Raw genomic sequence first — 20713 nt, forward strand, 5'->3', positions numbered from 1 at the left:
CCCAGAGCTCTCTGCGAAGCTTGTTGGCTCTAAAGCAAGCCCTGTGACCCCACCTAGAAGGGCCGAAACAGAAGGGCCCTGACCGAAGTAGCCTCGCTCTGCCGGCTTGACTGCCGAGGGGATTGCCTGGGTCTAGGTTTGTGTGACCCTATCCTCCCCGCCCTCGGGCGGTCTGATTTCCTCAACCTCTTTCCTCTGATTCCCCTTCCAGCCTAAGGGCAGTGCATGAGCCACTGACGGGTCCAAACGCCCCACCACGAGCAACAGAGTAAGCAGCGCCATTCTCTCTGAGACCAGCCGACGCTCTTTGCTGAAGGGGGGTGTAGACAGTTGTGGACGCCCTACAATAAGCCTTCCCTGTCTAAAAGACCTGAGTGAAAGTGATCTATTAAAATGGGAGCCGGTGAGACAAAAGGAATCACCGTCCCACCAAAAGGGCACACCTGAGTATTGTATGTTTGTTTGTATGCAAATTGCAGTCCTTTCACTTGTAAGCTTTTTAAAGAATGGGATCCGCACAAAGCCAGTTCGATTCATATTTTAATTGGTACGAAGAAGCAGAAAAATGGCACTGTGAATCTCAAATGAGGAATCTCAAGGACTCCCAGGAGAAACTTACCACACGAGTAAAAGAAATAAAAAGGGAATTGGCAAAGAATTTAAATTCTACTAAGCCGGCAAGAAATATTATGCAACAAAACCCTCTTATGTTTTTTCCACATCAGGTCCATGGGTAGCAGTCCTTCCGCTGCTGCTGTCTTACCCTCTATAAGGCCCAGGTGGGCAGCAGGGAATCAGACATATGCTCACGCTCCCTCTGAAAGGGGCCAGTCCCCCTGTGACATCCCTACTCCAAAGCCACATTCCTGAGTATACACAAAGGTGCCCACTGAAGATGCAGTCTCACTGCAATATACACCCAGGGAAGCGCCTAAGTGTTGCCAACTTTGGAAATCTCCATGTGAATCTCTCAGTAATTATATCCTCCACTCTCTAGAATCATGTGAGCATAAGGAACTCTCTGCTTGCGTTCAAACACCACCATACTTCCAGATCTCATCACTGTGGAGAAAAGCGGGAAACAGGGCAGATAAAAATCAATGAATTTTTGACAAAAAAACAAACCTATTTTTTATTGAAATCAGATTTTTTTGATTTTGTTGTTCAAATTATAATAATTTGTTCTTTTAAAAAATAAACCTGTTTAAAATGAAATCTCAATCTAATACAAAATATGTTAAAGTCTAAACTTATTATAATCTCTAGGACAATTTAATAATACATGCTGAATCCATGAGCCTCTAATTAAAAATTGAATTAAAGGCTACTTTTCTATATAAAGAAAGAATCAAGGGAAAAACATTGAACTTTTGAGCTCAAGGTTTATAAATATGGCACAATAGGTCACGTGCTGTACTAAGGGCTTGATCCTGTGGGGGACCCGGGGCTGTGCAAAGTCATCACAGGTGGTGGGACTCAGCCTCTGACTCCAGGAGGCACCATCATGTACTTCACCAGGATCATCCACGGAGCCCACCTGGGGGGGGGTCTCACGCTCCTGTTTTACAGCTTCTCTCTCCCTGAGCTCTGATTGGCTCAGTTCTTGGATTATGACTATTTCTGACTCCACCCACTATGGAAACTTACTCTCCAGCTCATGGAAAACACTGATCTACCGAGTAATTGCAAGCTCTTGCTTCTGGATGGTTCTGGGTACTTGAAGTAAGTGAACTTACCCTGTCTCCTTATACACAGACAGAGAGACAAACACACAGAAACCCATTCATTTCTCGATGGCCACCTCCTCTGTCTCTAATCATATTTACTACTGCGCAAGAAGCATGTAGTTCTCTTGTTTTGCTGGGGGTAGGGTAACGGTAGAATTAACAAGGTAGAAGGAGCAGAATGAGTGACCAGAAAGGAGCAACACTGGTGTCAAAGCAGGAGACTGTGGGAAGAAGGGACAACATTTTTCAGAGTGCAGCCTCTGGTGCTGATTAGAAATAATATTTTCTTCATTTGGACTAATTCAAAGTTGAGAAATTGCCTGGGAGTTGAAAAAGTAGGAAAACTGGTCTTGCTCGTCCAGTCTATGAATAAAAATGAAGAGGGAGGGGTGAGATCTACTAGTTTTCAAAGTCTGAAGGACAGCTTAAGAAACTTAGGAGACTGTTGTCTCATTTTCAAGACACTTAGATAAGTAGGAACATAAGCTGCTGTCACTTTCACCTAGGCCACGTCTCCACTACAAACTTGGGCTACCACAAGTTATGTCAGCATCAAGCTGCCACAGTGAGTATATCACTTGTGTGTGTACATACTTGGCTCCTTGCGTGTGCTCACCAGGAGTGCTTGTATCGATGCACAATGTGGTGCACCATGGGTACGTATCCCAGCATGCAGCTCATCACCGTCCAGAGCGCTGTCTTGGGAAGATCTGCCAATTCATGGCGGGGCAGGAACAAGTCATGCAGGGGTGACTTGGAGAAAGGGATCAAGTTCCCAGGATGCAGCTGTCTCCATCGCATAATGTCATCCATATCCCAAAATTTTCATGCCTTCTTTAAAAATCCCACGAACCCACATGACCTTCCTTGCTGTCCGCCATCGCTGATAACATCATGGAACCTGCACAGCTCTACACTATTGTCATGAGTGTTGGAAGCACAAGTCATGCACGCACGATCGTCCAATATTTGCAGAGCCATAAGAAGAATTGAGTGAGGGAACATGCCGACTCCTTGTTGTGGAACATAATGAAAACCAACTCAGGATTGTTGGTGGTGTTCACAGAGCAGCTGCAGATGGTGGAGTGCCGCTTCTGGGCCCAAGAAATGAGCACTGACTGCTGGGATTGCATCATAATGCAGGTTTGGGATGATGAGCAATGGCTGCAGAACTTTCAGATGCGAAAGGCCATATTCCTTGATCAGGAACTCACCCCCACCTTCCATCACATGGACACCAGAATAAGGGCCGCACTGACAGTGAAGAAGCGAGTGGCAACCACACTGTGGAAACTTGCAATGCTGGATTGCTACCAGTAAGTGGGAAATCATTTTGGAGTTGGAAAATTCACTGTGGGGGGCCATCGTCATGCAAGTGTACAGGGTCGTTAATCATCTCCTGCTACACAGGACTGTGATTCTCAGCAGTGTGCAGTACATAGTGGATGGATTTGCAGCAATGGGGTTCTTGAACTGTTGTGGAGTGATAGATGGCACACACATCCCTATTTTGGCCCCAGCCCACTTTGCTAAAGAGTGTATCAACAGAATGGACTATTTTTCTATGGTTATACGAACACCAGTGACGCTTCACTGACATCAAAGTTGGCTGGTCCGGGAAGGTGCGTAACAAACACAGGACTGTTCAGTAATCTACAAGCATGTACTCTCTTTTCCGACTGGCGGATTACCACTGGTGACATTGAAATGCCAGTAGTGATCCTGGGGGACCCAGCCTACCCATTCCACTCCTAGCTAATGAAGCCAGCCACCTTAACAGCACCAACGAAAGATTCAACTACCTGCTCAGCAAGTGCAGCTGGGCATCCAAATATGTTTTTGGTAGATTGAAGGATTGCTGGCTTTGTTTAATCACAAGATTGGATCTTTGGAAAAAACATCCCAATGGTTACATCTGCCTGCTGTATCCTTCATAGTATCTGTTTGGCAAAGGGGGAAAGGGTGGAGATGGAGCAGCTGTCTGCTGAGTTTGAACAGTCAGACACAAGGGCTATTAGAAAAACTCGGAGCTGTACGGCTGAAAGTGCTTTTGAAAGAGCACTTGAACAGTGAGTCACAGTAACGTGTTGTGGTGTACTGTGTTCTACTTGGCCCTGCTCTTTTGGGACCAGTTAGGAATTGGGTGGTGCTTGGTGTACATTTATAACACTGTGTTTGTCACTGATCCTAGGAGTTGAGTCAGAATGTACAATAACAAGTAATGGTTGCTTTCAGGACCACCAGGCACTCCAGAGAGGATGTTGTGAACTAATAAAGGTGAATTATTTTCCAAAGAATAGAATTTTATTGAGTAACTCTGTGGTTCAGCACTGGATTCATTGTTGGTTTCCCTGGCCTTCTGGTATGCCTGCTGCAGTTCCTTGGTTTTCACACGGCACTGCTGCCAGTCTCTGTCATATCCCTCCTCCTGCATGCCCTGAGCAATCTGCCCATAGATGTCCACATTTCTACAACTGCTCCGTAGCTGTGCCAGCACAGTCTCTTCTCCCCACAGGCCTAAGAGATCCCATATCTCCTGTCTGCTCCAGGCCAGTGCATGTGTGGAACATAACAGCAGCATGGTCAGCTGGGCAGTTGCACACAACGGTGAAGAGCTGCTAGGTGTGCTCATCAAGATGGGAAATCAGGAAAAGGCATTTCAAATATTTGTGGGGTTTTCAGAGGGTGGGGAGGGTTCCAGCCTGTGTGACCCCGGGCAGTGGAGTTCACAATGTAACCTGAGCGGTCAGTGTCAGGCATTGTGGGAAGCTGCTGGAGGACTTTTACGGTTGACATAGATAGCGCAGTGTCTGCACTCGCACTGCATTGACCTCAGTGCATTGACCATGGCTCAATGCCATTTGGGAAGCTGGCGTTACTGCGTCATCGTAATGGGGTGCTAACATCGGTGGGAGACAAATTCAAGTACAGACACATGCACAGCTAGGTTGCCCTCACTTTGTAGTGTAGACCAGGCCTTACTTGAAACTCTTTCTAGGCTGACCTGAAATAATCAGTTTAATTCACTGACTACAACCGTAATAAATCATTGGTTGTAAATGTGAAACATGTCTGGATGAGAGAAGTTATGTATCCAAAATATTTACGGTGGATTTTGTTTCATACGAATAAAGTGTATATGCTGTTCTGTGTGTTTAATTAAATTGAAGTCACCATCCTAATGCAGTTGGACACAAATCAGGAGCCAAAAGTGAATTATCCAGTAAATAAGCAATATATCAGTCACCATTTTCTAACACACTAAAATGTACATTTAATAAAAATCTGAAAATATTAAGCTATATAATTGCTTAAATAAATGTATGTAGTTATACTGTACCCTGCTAGGAAACAGAAAACTGTACGAAATCTAGTGTAAAGGCACTATTTAGGTGTAAATCAACATCTTTAATGGTCATATTAGCTAATGAGAATGCACCTTTCTTTAGAAAATAACTGAAGTACAAATGGAAAAGTTGGTTAAAACAGGTTTCAGAGTGGTAGCTGTGTTAGTCTGTATCAGCAAAAACAACAAGGAGTCCTTGTGGCACCTTAGAGACTAACAAATTTATTTGGGCATAAGCTTTCGTAGGCTAAAATCCACTTTATCAGATGCATCCGATGAAGTGGGTTTTAGCCCACGAAAGCTTATGCCCAAATAAATTTGTTAGTCTCTAAGGTGCCACAAGGACTCCTCGTTGCTGTTGGTTTTTTTTGGTTAAAACAGATGATTTCAATTAAGGCTTTCCACTTGGGGATTTAAATCAATCCAGCCTGGCTGGAAAACATGACCTCTCAGGGCACCCCACACAAGGGCCAAGAAAAAAAACTCCAGTCTCCTACTTTTCAAACCTCATGCTATTTTTGTCCCTGACCGTGGTTTCTGAATAGCTGGGGTTAGCAACACTGGCGTTTGGCCCTGGGATGCAGTGAGCAGCAGGGAGGGAATGGCTGGTTTTTAACTTGTGCAGTCACTTATCTACCAACAGTCCTGGGTTTTTTTTACCCATGGTCTTGGCCAGCCGAGGCCAGAAGACACACTCATTAGGAGAGTAATTCATTCCCATTATGGGATTATTGTGCAGGCAGCAGGCAGGCAGCTATAGTGAGCCCAGAGTGGCTGGCAAAGGATGGGTTGTACCAAACAAACTAAGTTTTGGAAGCAGATTGCTTTCTTGGAAATGGCCAGGGGACACCCTAGGGGGGAACCTCAATCTTCTCAACTGTCACAAGACATGGAAACATAGGAGAAGCCTGAACAAATGTATGGGGAAAACACCGCATGGCCCCCCACCCCCTCTGGACAGTGTGTGCAGGAGAGCTCCTCTGAAGATTTCCCTCCCCAAGGCAACTGGAAGTGAGCTGCAGCTAATGGTGGCGCAGGGCATCCATGAGCTCTAGCTGCTCAGTGGAACTCTGAGGCTCTGATAACATCTCCAACGCCCCAGGCTGCTCCCTCCCACCCCCCAACACACACTGCCCCAGGGAAGGCGGGCAGCTGTGGGGTCACGAGGAAGGGGACCTACACTATATTTACTGTAAGCTCTGGAATGGGGAGGGGCAGGAGGCAGGGCTCAGAGCAGCATGGGCATCTGCCCTGGGCACTTAGAGCAGAGTCAGCCCCAGCATGATACTAGCTAGTCTGCAGTTGGCAGGCCAGTCTGACCAGCTGAGATTAAGCAGAAACTGCACAATCCCTCTCACCTGAAAGATACCTGGATCCAACTGCATTTGCAGAGTGTCTGAAAAATCCCTCTCCTCCATACAATGCAGTTCGCAACCAACCAGAGGATGGAAAGCAAGCACCTATTAGCCAAGGGTGACTGTAAATCAATGCTGAACCAAACTGATTAGCACGATGCAAATAAACAGTTCACCTCCGAGTGACATGCAATGGAGGCTGCCATTTATGGAATATTTCTGGTTGCACAGTTTGAGTTTCACCAATGCTGCTCCCAACTCCGGAACTGTACAAGGACCTCCACTGCACAGTAGTGTCTTGGCCCTCCTCTACTCCTTCCTGGGAGCAGGCACAGATATTTAAATCCTAGGGGGTTCTGGTTCACCAGCTCTCAATGCTTTCCTCATTGTCCTTACCTAGCTGGGCCCAGTCTCCATGCCTCTGGTTCTCAGCCCAGTCCCCTTCACATTCTGCACCTCAGCTGCCAGACCCAGTTTCCCACTCACCACCCCACCCCAAGGCTTCTTGTCCCAATCTGCTCCCCTGCAGGTCCAGCGCTTATCCCCTCTGCATTCGAAACAAGCAGCTGCCTTCTCCATGCTGCCTGAGCCCAGCAAGGGGTCACTGAGAGCACAGGAGAGGCAGACTCCCTGCTCTCAGTTCCAGTGACTGGACCCACCCCTCACTCAGCCAGCAGATGCCCAGAGCTGCAATTGCAGTGTAAGTCCTGTTCAGCCCTGGGCCCAGTGACGACAGAAGCTTCTGGGAATGTCACTATTAAAATCAAAGAAGTTCCTATTGAGCATGTGCGAATTGGGATTTTTTTCAAGGGCTTATAATTTAGCTAAATGTGAGCGGATTTTCACAAGGATGGCAAAAGACACATTCCTGGCACAAAGGCCAACCCCCTGGCAACTTTCAAGTCCCTGCTCCAAAGCATGGTGGTGCTAGAGCTACCCAAAGGGAAGGTCTCTAGTCTCTTTCTTGGAAACGGAGAAACCTTTTTGGATGAAATTTTCCAAAAAATTCAGCCTGAGGCAGATACCAGGCATGTAAAATTTCAGACCGAAAGGTTAACGTTTGGTAAAGTTATAAGCAACTGAAAACAGAGGCTTACAATGAGAATTGTTCAGCAACCTTAATAGGCGGGGCTAGTCTGAACACATTCATATTCCTAGACTGAACAACACGGTGGTACAGGTTCTACTAGCAAATGGCTCCCACAGCAACTAATCTGCTGTGTCTGAGGTTTAACTGCAAAGGCTGACAGACCATGCACGTGTAGTCTTCATGTTCTGCCTCTCTTTACCTTCTTCCTCGGTGTTTTGCTTCCTCTTTTTCCTGGATTTGGAGTTCTTCTTGTTTTTCAGATCCAGAAGTTCCTTAATGCGCTGGGCAACTGAAAATCCAAAGCACGGTTAAGTGAGTGACCGCAAAGCAGACTGAACACGCTCCGCCTTCTTCACCTTATAGCATGCATGTAGTGACCCAGCATAGACAACTAAGGACAAAGGACAGCAAGACACCAAAACTGCCCACAGACATCAGCAAAAGCAACCTGCTCTGGTGCTGCACGAGGGGGCAGGCTGGCCCCAACTGGTCAGGGAATGGATGCTAGGAGAGCTGGAGGCCATGGCTGGGGAGATGGGGAAGAGGAGAATAAAATCTATTTAAAAGTGAAAGAGCCTCTAAGAACCTTGTGTCTGTGACGCTGGTACCAACCAATTCCTGAAAGGCCTAGGCTAGGGCTCAGAGAGATCGTCACTGGAATCTCCTGAACAGGAAGGATACTGGAGGGCGGCTCCAGAATGTCAAATCTCCTTCCGCAAACTTGTCTTGCTTACAGGTCAGCTGCACTCTCCCCCACCAAACACTGCCCCAACACTGGTTAGCAAGACTGACCTAGTGATCCCACTGGTCCCTGCAGCACCAGAGTCTGGGAAATGAGAGGAAGAAAGTCCTGCCCAAGCCAGTTTACAATGCCTCCTGGTTTGTTTCTGCCCTGGAATTTCTGGCCAAGGAGAAGCCCAGAGCTGCTACACCCATGGGAGGAAGCACTAATATTCAATGCTCCATCTAGGAGGGTGTTTATGGAGAGCAAATGCTTGAACTAAGGTTACAATTCCCATTCCATTAGACTCTCTACCCTCACTTATCCAGAAAATTCTCCTCTGGGACTGAAAGCTCCAACAAAAATGATTAAAGGTCTAGAAAACATGACGTATTGAGGGAAGACTGAAAAAATTAGGTTTGTTTAGTCTGGAGAAGAGAAGACTGACGGGGACATGATAACAGTTTTTAAGTACATAAAAGGTTGTTACAAGGAGAGGAAGGTAAATTGTTTTTCTTAAGGAAAACTGAGGACAGGACAAGAAGCAATGGGCTTAAATTGCAGCCAGGGAGGTTTAGGTTGGACATTAGGAAAAGCTTCCTAACTGTCAGGGTGGTTAAGCACTGGAATATATTGCTTAGGGAAACTGTGGAATCTCCATCATTGGAGCTTTTTAAGAGCAGGTTAGACAAACACCTATCAGGGACGGTCTAGATAATACTTAGTCCTGCCATGAGTGCAGGGGACTGGACTAGATGACCTCCTGAGGTCCCTTCTACTCCTATGATTCTATTATTCTAATGCTTGAGGAGAACCGTTGGGAAGGTCTGAGCAAGTGTCCTGCAGCCATGTTTGCATTAGGTGAGTGCGGGGGAATATCCTTTACAACCTGAATCAAATCCACAGGACACTTTTGGGTGCACTTGAAATTTGAGATCCTGGGATTTGTCCTCACTGAACATCACCGGTTGGCAACACAGTGCACCTGTGTTCTTCAGGGGGGGTGTACATGGCAGAGGGCAATAGGCAAAAGCTAAGGCTGTGAACACCAGTTTCTGCAGCACGCGCAGGGATTCTGCTGGGAAGAATTTCTACACAAGCCCTGGGCCAAGGATCGCCCACTGCACATGTGGGGCATACTTCATATTTTTGACAGAATGCAAACTTTCCCTAACCCAATGCAAGGTCAGTCCTACAGGGATCGAGCAGCAGCTGTTCCCTTCCCTGAGAGCCTTGCTTGGCATCTGAAGTGCTAAGTCAGGGGGAACTTGCCAGAATAAGGAGCCCAGTCAAGTCAGGCCCACTGACTCCAGTGGGTGTAGCAGCTGCTCGGTGCCTCTGGATTTGGCTTTGGGGCTCCAGCGGCAGCACTATCCTTTAACCTCAGCATACAGCCAGTTATCACCGGGTGCTGTCTTTAGGGGGGTTGGGCAGCATCTCCATTACATCTCAAACAGCCCACTCTATTGTACTTTGTTCTCAAAGCTTCTACTCTTCCTCACGTCAGTCTGATCCAGTCAAGTGTGCTCTGTAACTTATAAAACTAAACCCATCTAAATCAGAGACCTTTGGGAGGAGTGTAGTCTTGTGAGGAAAGGACAGGACTGGGAACCAGGAACTCCAAATGCTGGCCTGACATAGGCCCTGTGCCTTGGACAAGTCACAGCCTCAGTTTCTTTGCCAGCAGAACACCCCATGGGAGAAACGATTCGAGCACTTCATGTGTGGTAGTTATGACTGTGCAGAAGCGTTGCTCTTGAGCACTGAAGAAGTGCCTATAAATACCTTCATCGTTAGCACTTAGTAATTTTGCATGGGGTTCTGATTATATCTGTCTGAGCCCCACACTGAAAGTGGGAGATGCCGCGGTATGGATGGGGCCAGCGACTGGAGGTGCACCTTTGCTCGGAGGCATGCTGTTCCTGGCATCGTGGGGTGAGGCTCTGCTTATCGCACACGTGGGGCTGCTGACAAAAGCCTTTGTCTTGTCAAGGCTGGCCTCAAGGCTGTGTGCAATGCAGCTGTCACCGTGTGGGTCCCTGGTTATCTCACCCACCTTGTCTCTCAAGGCTGTAAAGTCAGAGAACCCCTGATTAGACTGTGTCTAGAACTGATATACGCCAACTACAGTGGCTTGTATTTTTCCAAGACAGAATGCTCCTTACAAGATGTGCTAACTACTTCTGTTAAACCTTGTATTTTGCTGTGAGACTAGGAGTACCTTTGCCAGGCCTGGGGAAGAGCTCTGTGTAGTTTGAAAGCTTGGCTCTCACCAATAGACGCTGGTCCAGTAAAACATATCACCTCCCCAACCTTACCTCGCTAATATCCACTACTGCATACAGCCATTTGTTTCATCAGATACAAGCTAGAATCACTGGGAGAAGGCCTGACAGCAGCTGTGCTGCATGATGGAAGGACTTGCTTCCTACTTCTCTTCATAGAATGCAACCACCTTGGCACTGGAAACTAATTAAAGGAATACCCATTTGCCTGTGACTGTTTGAGAAGTTGATGTCTGTCTGTATCTGTACGAGTTTTTTCATGAGGTCCAGCAGCTCCTGGGAATGGCACAACCCTTATCCCTGCCTGCTGATAGCAATATGGCTGCAAACCTCCCTGGAGTTTGAGCATGACAACTTACCAGTATTACTAATCAGTAAGGCTGCGAATCACTCACGGAGGTCACGGAAGTCACAGCTTCCGTGACTTTCCATGACCTCTGTGAATTTTGCGGCGGCAGGTGCGGCTAACCCCAGGGCCATCCCAGCATCTGAGAAAGCCCCAGAGCCAGCCGCAGTGGCGGCTGCTCTGGCAGCCCCAGGCAGCTGGTCCCTGGCACTGCCCTGGAGCAGTGGTCCGGGCCCAGTGGTGGCAGGCAGGGGCCCGGGCCGCCCCCTGCCTGGACCACCATCGGCAGCAGGCAGGGGCCCTGACTGTCCTCCACCCGGAGCGGCGGCAGGGCCCTGGGCGGGCCCCCGGCCGGAGCAGCAGCCGGGGGCCCCAGCCCAGCCCCCCAGCAGTGGCAGGGGCCCTCGGGCTGGCCCCCCAGCAGCAGCAGTGGGGCCCCGCGCTGCCCCCGTCCCTCCCCCAGGAGCAGCAGTCCTCAGGAGCGCTCCCCTCCCAGCAGGTAAGATTTAGTCACAGGTATTTTTAGTTAAAGTCATGAACAGGTCACGGGGCCGTGACTTTTTATTTATTGCCCGTGACCTGTCCTTGACTGTTACTAAAAATACCTGTGACTAAAACATAGCTTTACTAATCAGTATCAGGGTTACAACCTCCACCAGCTCTTGCCAGTCCTCCTGCACAATGCAGTTAATTATAACATGCCCCATAGCCCCTCATTCAGAGGGTATGCCACAAAATATGGACCAAATTCAGCTTTCAGATACACCAGTGTAAATCTGCAGTCCAGTGGAGTCACTTCAGATTCACACCAGCATAGGGGAGAGCAGTCTGTCCCTCTCTAAGGCTTTGTCTATACTAGCACTTTTGTCAGTCAGGGTGTGAACTTCCCGCCCCCCCCCCCCCCCCCCCCCCCACACACACACACACCCAACATAAGTTTCACTGACAAATGCGCCGGTCAGGACAGCGCTATGTCGGCGGGAGATGTTCTCCTGCTGACATAGCTATCGCCACTCATTTGGGGTGGTTTAATTATGCCAACGGGAGAGCTCTCTCCCTCCAGCATAGAGGGGCTACACGAGAGGTCTTACAGTGGCGCAACTGCAGTGGTACAGCTGTGCCAATGTAAGGTCCATAGTGTAGACATAGCCTCAGTGTTTATACCTGATGCTGCCCAAATAATCAGACACTGCACAGTAACAGCGGAGTTGCATAGGCCCGACGCTGGCCCAATGCGTGATGGTGAATTTCAGTGCCATTAAACAGCTGTTGTGATGTGTGAGGCACTTACTGTTTTCATCATTGACCGGTCGAGATGGCGGTAGATGTAACCTTCCAGGTAAGACTGAAATTTGGGTGATGGGGAAAAAAAGGCCAGACTGATGGCCATGAGTTCCCAGCCCCACGCCAGACTTCGGTAACACATATTGTCCGTAGTCTGCCTGATCAGCTGTATGTACAGTTCATCCCGTAAACCCTGTATGCTCCAGCACTTGGTAACTGTGACCAAAGCCACATGATTTCGGTCCATGCGGGCCTGGCGGTCACCCATGTAGATCTGCACCAGTTTAAACATCTCACACGCTTCCTTTTTAATGGTGTGGTTGCTGGTGATGAGCATTGGCTTTTTGATGGAGCCTCTGTTCCAAGAGAGCATGTTGGAGATGGAGATCCTTCGGCGGAAGATGCCCTGAGTGTGCATGTTCAGGTTTTTGGAAGCCCAGTCTGCCATGCTGAGTTGAGAGATGGGCTTCCGTAACGTGCTGTAGGGAAACTGATACCCCATGCTGATGGCAGGCTGCACGCTATTCTCCTGCTTGGAGTCTGACTCTATTGTTCCAGGCTGCAAGGGAGAACAGACAAGTTACAATCAAAAGCATTTTAGCTGAGTGTCTTACCCGAGTGAGGTAGTTAAACAGCGTCAGCCACCCAACCTCCGGGAACTAGTTGTGAGCAGAGAAAAAACATATTTTGGATGCAGTCCGTTGCTGGGATCTGCACTCCTCCAACAGCTCCCGCTGACAGCCCCCGGGACACGTTTAGGGACAAGCCCACCTCCCACTCTGTGTCCCTTGCGGGGGTGGGGAAACAGAACTTATCCCCAAAGCTGGCCCAGGACTCCAGGTGTCAACCCAGACAGCAGGCACTCCCTCACAGCCACTCAGCTCCCATCTCCCTCTCTCCTCTTCACACCCTCTGCTCCATCTGGGGGCCAGCAGAGCTGAGAGCTGCAGGGTGCTCAGGAGTTCCTTTCCTTCTGCAGCCTCTGCCTCCCTTTCCTGCTGCTCCAGGCCTGTCGCTGGAACCCACCCATAGTATTTTCCCAGCTCTGGCAACAAAGCATTATAAACACTTAGAAATGTTCATAGCAAGTCAGCTTTTGGGAGGGCTGTATCTTGAATACACCTGCACCAGGTGATCCCAAATTCCCATCACACATTCTACTCCAGGCCAGTCTATCAAGACGTGGATTTCTTTCATCGGCCAGCAAGCCGAGTACCTGTTGTACTCCTACACAAAATGCTCTATCACCTCTTGCTATCCAAACCCCGCTTCTCCCCACCTTGCTGAGGCTCCCTGAGAGGGCACAGCCCCACACCTTCCTCCCCAAAGCCAGCACACACTCATCATCCATGTTCCCCAGCAACCCATGCCCTCCTCCCCAGTGAATGTGGTCACACATGTGGCCCTTTCAAAGTGCCTGTTCCCCACTTCATGGCCCCCATTGTCCACACAGACTCCAGGAACCGCCTGTCTTTGGCTGGCTTATGCCAACTCAACCAGTGTCTCACAGCTGGGTTACGTGCAATAAGCCACATTATCACACATGGGGGGAGGGCTCTGGTCAGGCTTAGCATCATACACGGGGCAGCGGCAGGCCAGCTCAGGCTGTCCCAGACTACTGCCAACAGCATTTCAGGCTAGCCAGTTTTCTGGACTATTGTGTGCTTTTCCTTGGCTCCCGCAGCCTCCCTCCTGGGAACCATGGCCACATCTACAGTGGAGAAGGACAGGCTGCGACAAGGAGCCTGGTCAGGGTCTTCGCACATCTATTTGGGTAGCAAGGCTGCGTAATGATGCATCTAAAGAGAATCCCCTGGGAGGAGACGCTGGGCTGTCTATCGGAGGACAGTGAGGTGCAGCGTGATAATGGCCCAGGCAGAGGCCCAGGGGCAAGTGCTCTCATCTCCCCTGCAGGTCAGGGAGGACTAGCTGAGAGAGACCAGGAAGAGTACTGCCTTCTACCTGCCCCCACCTCCAGAGAGATCCAAAATGAACCTGCAACCATAGACCAGGGAGATGGACCCAACGGCCCTAAGAGTGCATCTGCACTGCAGCTGGGGGCGAGCCTCCCCGCCTGGGTAGGCAGCTCGCGCTAGCTTGGCTTGAGAGCACAGTTAGTTAATCCGTGGCCTCGGACCGGAAAGGGGCTGTTCTCTCTCCCAGGAGTGCAGCTGCAGGAGACTGTGCGAGATGCAGTGTTCAGTCGAACACACAGTGCCTCTGAGTAGACTCCACAGAGACTCAGTGAGGATGAACTCATGAACCTTCATCAAGTAGCTACCCTGGATTTGTTTCTAATAATCCACTGGGTCGCAGACTCCAAGACCCAGACAAGATCATTTCACGTGTAACTGTATTTAAACATACAGTCAGCTGCACATTGACCCCGGCACCACCTCCTTAACTCTCCCCAACAATGGGGCTCTCAGGATGCCCTGAAGGTCGACAATTCTGGGCTATTTCTGACTGGATGGGAGGGAACAGTGGAGCCCCGGGCCTGCAAACAGAATGCCCTGCTGCTGCCCCGCTCCTGGTGGTAATCATGGCATTGTACCACAGGGAGAGGATCTCTCTGGTGAGGCTTTTTAGAATCATAGAACTGGAAGGGACCTCGAGAGGTCATCTAGTCCAGTCCCCTGCACTCGTGGCAGGACTAATTATCTAGACCATCCCTGACAAGTGTTTGTCTAACCTGCTCTTAAAAATCTCCAATGATGGAGATTCCACAACCTCCTTAGGCAATTTATTCCAGTGCTTAACCACCCTGACAGGTAGTTTTTCCTAATGTCCAACCTAAACCTCCCTTGCTGCAAGTTAAGCCCATTGCTTCTTGTCCTATTCTCAGAGGTTAAAAAAACAATTTTTCTTCCTCCTCCTTGTAACAACATACTTGAAAACTGTTATCATGTTCCCTCTTAGTCTTCTCTTCTCCAGACTAAACAAACCCAATTTTTTCAATCTTCCTTCATAGGTCATGTTTTCTAAACCTTTAATCATTTGTGTTGCTCTTCTCTGGACTTTCTCCAATTTGTCCACATCTTTCCTGAAATGTGGCACCCAGAACTGGACACAATACTCCAGCTGAGGCCTAATCAGAGCAGAGTAGAGCGGAAGAATTACTTCTTGTGTCTTGCTTACAACACTCCTGCTAATACATCCCAGAATGATGTTCACTTTTTTGCAACAGTGTTACCCTGTTTACTCATATTTAGTTTGTGGCCCACTATGACCCCCAGATCCCTTTCCACAGTACTCCTTCCTAGACAGTCATTTCCCATTTTGTATGTATGCAACTGATTGTCCCTTCCTAAATGGGATACTTTGCATTTGTCCTTATTGAATTTCATCCTATTTACTCCAGACCATTTCTCCAGTTTGTCCAGATCATTTTGAATTTTAATCCTAGCCTCCAAAGCACTTGCAACCCCTCCCAGCTTGGTATCATCCGCAAACGTTATAAGTGTATAAACTCTATGCCATTATCTAAATAATTGATGAAGATATTGAACAGAACCACATTCAGAACCGATCCCTGCGGGACCCCATTCATTATGCCCTGCCAGCATGACTGTGAACCACTGATGGGAATGGTTTTCCAACCAGTTTTGCACCCACCTTATACTAGCTCCATCTAGGTTGCTAACCCTAATTTGTTTATGAGACGGTCATGTGAGACAGTAACAAAAGCTTTAGTAAAGTCAAGATATACCACATCTACCGCTTCTCCCCTATCCACAAGGCTTGTTACCCAGTCAAAGAAAGCTATCAGGAGCGGCGAACAGCAGAGGCTAACAGCGGGAGTTTGCCTGGGAGCTGTCCGAGAGGAGGTACGCTAAGTGCTGCATTAGGGGGGCTGTGTTGGTGAGTATCTGAGTGTCTGCTGCTGGGACAGTTGGTCAGTTTGATCGTGTGCTTGATTGCTTGCTTGTTTGTTTGAAAAGTGTGAATTGGGAGTGCTTTGTTCCAGCTGGGCCTTGAGTGGGCCTGACTGGTATATAAGGGCAGTCAGCAGCGAACCAGCTGAGCGGCGAACAGCAGAGGCTAACAGCGGGAGTTTGCCTGGGAGCTGTCCGAGAGGAGGTACGCTAAGTGCTGCATTAGGGGGGCTGTGTTGGTGAGTATCTGAGTGTCTGCTGCTGGGACAGTTGGTCAGTTTGACCGTGTGCTTGATTGCTTGCTTGTTTGTTTGAAAAGTGTGAATTGGGAGTGCTTTGTTCCAGCTGGGCCTTGAGTGGGCCTGACTGGTATATAAGGGCAGTCAGCAGCGAACCAGCTGAGCGGCGAACAGCAGAGGCTAACAGCGGGAGTTTGCCTGGGAGCTGTCCGAGAGGAGGTACGCTAAGTGCTGCATTAGGGGGGCTGTGTTGGTGAGTATCTGAGTGTCTGCTGCTGGGACAGTTGGTCAGTTTGACCGTGTGCTTGATTGCTTGCTTGTTTGTTTGAAAAGTGTGAATTGGGAGTGCTTTGTTCCAGCTGGGCCTTGAGTGGGCCTGACTGGTATATAAGGGCAGTCAGCAGCGAACCAGCTGAGCGGCGAACAGCAGAGGCTAACAGCGGGAGTTTGCCTAGGGAGAGCGCACTGAGGCTTTCATCTGCAGGTTTCTCCGAGTAGTTCCTGCAACAGTTGAGGAAGTTCTTAAGAGGACGGAGATATGGAAGGTGAGCGATCAGCTGTTGTAACCTGCACAGGTTGTGCCATGTTTGTCTTTCTTCCGCAGGACAGAAGCGACTTTGTCTGCACAAAGTGCAAGCTGGTCTCCATATTGGAGGAGAAGGTTCGAGGGCTGGAGAAACAAGTATCAACTCTGCGTTGCATAAGGGAAAATGAAGATTTCCTGGACAGACGTCAGGAGATGCTTCTACGGCCACAATGTTCTGAAGATTCAGAGCAGGCGCAGCAGGGACAGAAGGATTGTGAGGAGGTTTGGCAGCATGTGACCTCCAGAAGAAGAAAGAGGAGCGTCCATGCACCAGCAATGGAGATACAGGTGAGCAATCGTTTCCATGTTCTCTCTACAGGTGCTAATGCGGAGAGTGGACTAGATGGCCCATCTGAGGGAAGGGAGCAGAAGGAGACTCCACCGATTGGAAGGCAAAAGATGCACTGTCCTAGGGATGGGGGTTCCACGACCACCACTCCCAAGAGGAGGAGGAGGGTGGTGGTGGTCGGGGACTCCCTCCTCAGGGGGACTGAGTCATCTATCTGCCGCCCTGACCGGGAAAACCGAGAGGTCTGCTGCTTGCCAGGAGCTAGGATACACGATGTGACGGAGAGACTGCCGAGACTCATCAAGCCCTCGGATCGCTACCCCTTCCTGCTTCTCCACGTGGGCACCAATGATACTGCCAAGAATGACCTTGAGCGGATCACTGCAGACTACGTGGCTCTGGGAAGAAGGATAAAGGAGTTTGAGGCGCAAGTGGTGTTCTCGTCCATCCTCCCTGTGGAAGGAAAAGGCCAGGGTAGAGACCGTCGAATCGTGGAAGTCAACGAATGGCTACGCAGGTGGTGTCGGAGAGAAGGCTTTGGATTCTTCGACCATGGGATGGTGTTCCAAGAAGGAGTGCTAGGCAGAGACGGGCTCCACCTAACGAAGAGAGGGAAGAGCATCTTCGCCAGCAGGCTGGCTAACCTAGTGAGGAGGGCTTTAAACTAGGTTCACCGGGGGAAGGAGACCAAAGCCCTGAGGTAAGTGGGGAAATGGGATCCTGGGAGGAAGCACAAGCAGGAGAGCGCAACAGGAGAGGACTCCTGGCTCATGCTGAGAAAGAGGGACGATCGTTGAGTTATCTTAAGTGCCTATACACAAATGCAAGAAGCCTGGGAAACAAGCAGGGAGAACTGGAAGTCCTGGCACAGTCAGGGAACTATGATGTGATTGGAATAACAGAGACTTGGTGGGATAACTCACATGACTGGAGTACGGTCATGGATGGATATAAACTGTTCAGGAAGGACAGGCAGGGCAGAAAAGGTGGGGGAGTTGCGTTGTATGTAAGAGAGGAGTATGACTGCTCAGAGCTCCGGTATGATACTGCAGAAAAACCTGAGAGTCTCTGGATAAAGTTGAGAAGTGTGAGCAACAAGGGTGATGTCGTGGTTGGAGTCTGCTATAGACCACCAGACCAGGGGGATGAGGTGGACGAGGCTTTCTTCTGGCAACTAGCAGAAGTTGCTAGATCGCAGGCCCTGGTTCTCATGGGAGACTTTAATCACCCTGATATCTGCTGGGAGAGCAATACAGCGGTGCACAGGCAATCCAGGAAATTTTTGGAAAGTGTAGGGGACAATTTCCTGGTGCAAGTGCTGGAGGAACCAACTAGGGGCAAAGCTTTTCTTGACCTGCTGCTCACAAACAGGGAAGAACTAGTAGGGGAAGCAAAAGTGGATGGGAACCTGGGAGGCAGTGACCATGAGATGGTCGAGTTCAGGATCCTGACACAAGGAAGAAAGGAGAGCAGCAGAATACGGACCCTGGACTTCAGAAAAGCAGACTTTGACTCCCTCAGGGAACAGATGGGCAGGATCCCCTGGGAGAATAACATGAAGGGCAAAGGGGTCCAGGAGAGCTGGCTGTATTTTAAAGAATCCTTATTGAGGTTGCAGGAACAAACCATCCCGATGTGTAGAAAGAATAGTAAATATGGCAGGCGACCAGCTTGGCTAAACAGTGAAATCCTTGCTGATCTTAAACGCAAAAAAGAGGCTTATAAGGAGTGGAAGATTGGACAAATGACCAGGGAGGAGTATAAAAATATTGCTCAGGCGTGCAGGAGTGAAATCAGGAAGGCCAAATCACACTTGGAGTTGCAGTTAGCAAGAGATGTTAAGAGTAACAAGAAGGGTTTCTTCAGGTATGTTAGCAACAAGAAGAAAATCAAGGAAAGTGTGGGCCCCTTACTGAATGAGGGAGGCAACCTAGTGACCGAGGATGTGGAAAAAGCTAATGTACTCAATGATTTTTTTGCCTCTGTCTTCACGCACAAGGTCAGCTCCCAGATTGCTGCACTGGGCAGTACAGCATGGGGAGAAGGTGACCAACCCTCTGTGGAGAAAGAAGTGGTTCGGGACTATTTAGAAAAACTGGACGTGCACAAGTCCATGGGGCCGGATGCGCTGCATCCGAGGGTGCTAAAGGAGTTGGCGGGTGAGATTGCAGAGCCATTAGCCATTATTTTTGAAAACTCATGGCGATCGGGGGAGGTCCCAGATGACTGGAAAAAGGCTAATGTAGTGCCCATCTTTAAAAAAGGGAAGAAGGAGGATCCGGGGAACTACAGGCCAGTCAGCCTCACCTCAGTCCCTGGAAAAATCATGGAGCAGGTCCTCAAGGAATCAATTATGAAACATTTAGAGGAGAGGAAAGTGATCAGGAACAGTCAGCATGGATTCACGAAGGGGAAGTCGTGCCTGACTAACCTAATTGCCTTCTATGATGAGATAACTGGCTCTGTGGATGAGGGGAAAGCAGTGGATGTGTTATTTCTTGACTTTAGCAAAGCTTTTGATACTGTCTCCCACAGTATTCTTGCCACCAAGTTAAAGAAGTATGGGCTGGATGAATGGACTGTAAGGTGGATAGAAAGCTGGCTAGATCATCGGGCTCAACGGGTAGTGATCAATGGCTCCATGTCTAGTTGGCAGCCGGTTTCAAGTGGAGTGCCCCAAGGGTCGGTCCTGGGGCCGGTTTTGTTTAATATCTTTATTAATGATCTGGAGGATGGTGTGGACTGCACTCTCAGCAAGTTTGCAGATGACACTAAACTAGGAGGCGTGGTAGATACACTAGAGGGTAGGGATCGGATACAGAGGGACCTAGACAAATTAGAGGATTGGGCAGAAAAAAACCTGATGAGGTTCAACAAGGACAAGTGCAGAGTCCTGCACTTAGGACGGAAGAATCCCATGCACTGCTACAGACTAGGGACCGAATGGCTAGGTAGCAGTTCTGCTGAAAAGGACCTAGGGGTCACAGTGGATATGAAGCTGGATATGAGTCAACAGTGTGCTCTTGTTGCCAAGAAGGCTAACGGCATTTTGGGCTGTATAAGTAGGGGCATTGCCAGCAGATCGAGGAACGTGATCGTTCCCCTTTATTCGACATTGGTGAGGCCTCATCTGGAATACTGTGTCCAGTTTTGGTCCCCACACTACAAGAAGGATGTGGAAAAATTGGAAAGAGTCCAGCGGAGGGCAACAAAAATGATTAGGGGTCTGGAGCACATGACTTATGAGGAGAGGCTGAGAGAACTGGGATTGTTTAGTCTCCAGAAGAGAAGAATGAGGGGGGATTTGATAGCAGCCTTCAACTACCTGAAGGGGGGTTCCAAAGAGGATGGAGCTCGGCTGTTCTCAGTGGTGGCAGATGACAGAACAAGGAGCAATGGTCTCAAGTTGCAGTGGGGGAGGTCCAGGTTGGATATCAGGAAAAACTATTTCACTAGGAGGGTGGTGAAACACTGGAATGCGTTACCTAGGGAGGTGGTGGAGTCTCCTTCCTTGGAGGTTTTTAAGGCCCGGCTTGACAAAGCCCTGGCTGGGATGATTTAGCTGGGAAT

General features: G+C 49.1%; 1 protein-coding gene across 1 annotated transcript in view; it reads right to left on the reverse strand.

The window, feature by feature from the left end:
* LOC128846615 (rho GTPase-activating protein 39-like) overlaps positions 1-20713 on the reverse strand; it is a 131828-nt gene that overhangs the window by 23395 nt on the left and 87720 nt on the right. The window contains 3 exon segments of the mRNA XM_054045844.1: positions 7718-7807; positions 12162-12179; positions 12182-12713. Coding sequence (XP_053901819.1) covers positions 7718-7807; positions 12162-12179; positions 12182-12713 — 640 coding nt within the window.

This window comes from Malaclemys terrapin, chromosome 12, assembly GCF_027887155.1.
Source record: "Malaclemys terrapin pileata isolate rMalTer1 chromosome 12, rMalTer1.hap1, whole genome shotgun sequence".
Classification (NCBI taxonomy): Eukaryota; Metazoa; Chordata; order Testudines; family Emydidae; genus Malaclemys; species Malaclemys terrapin.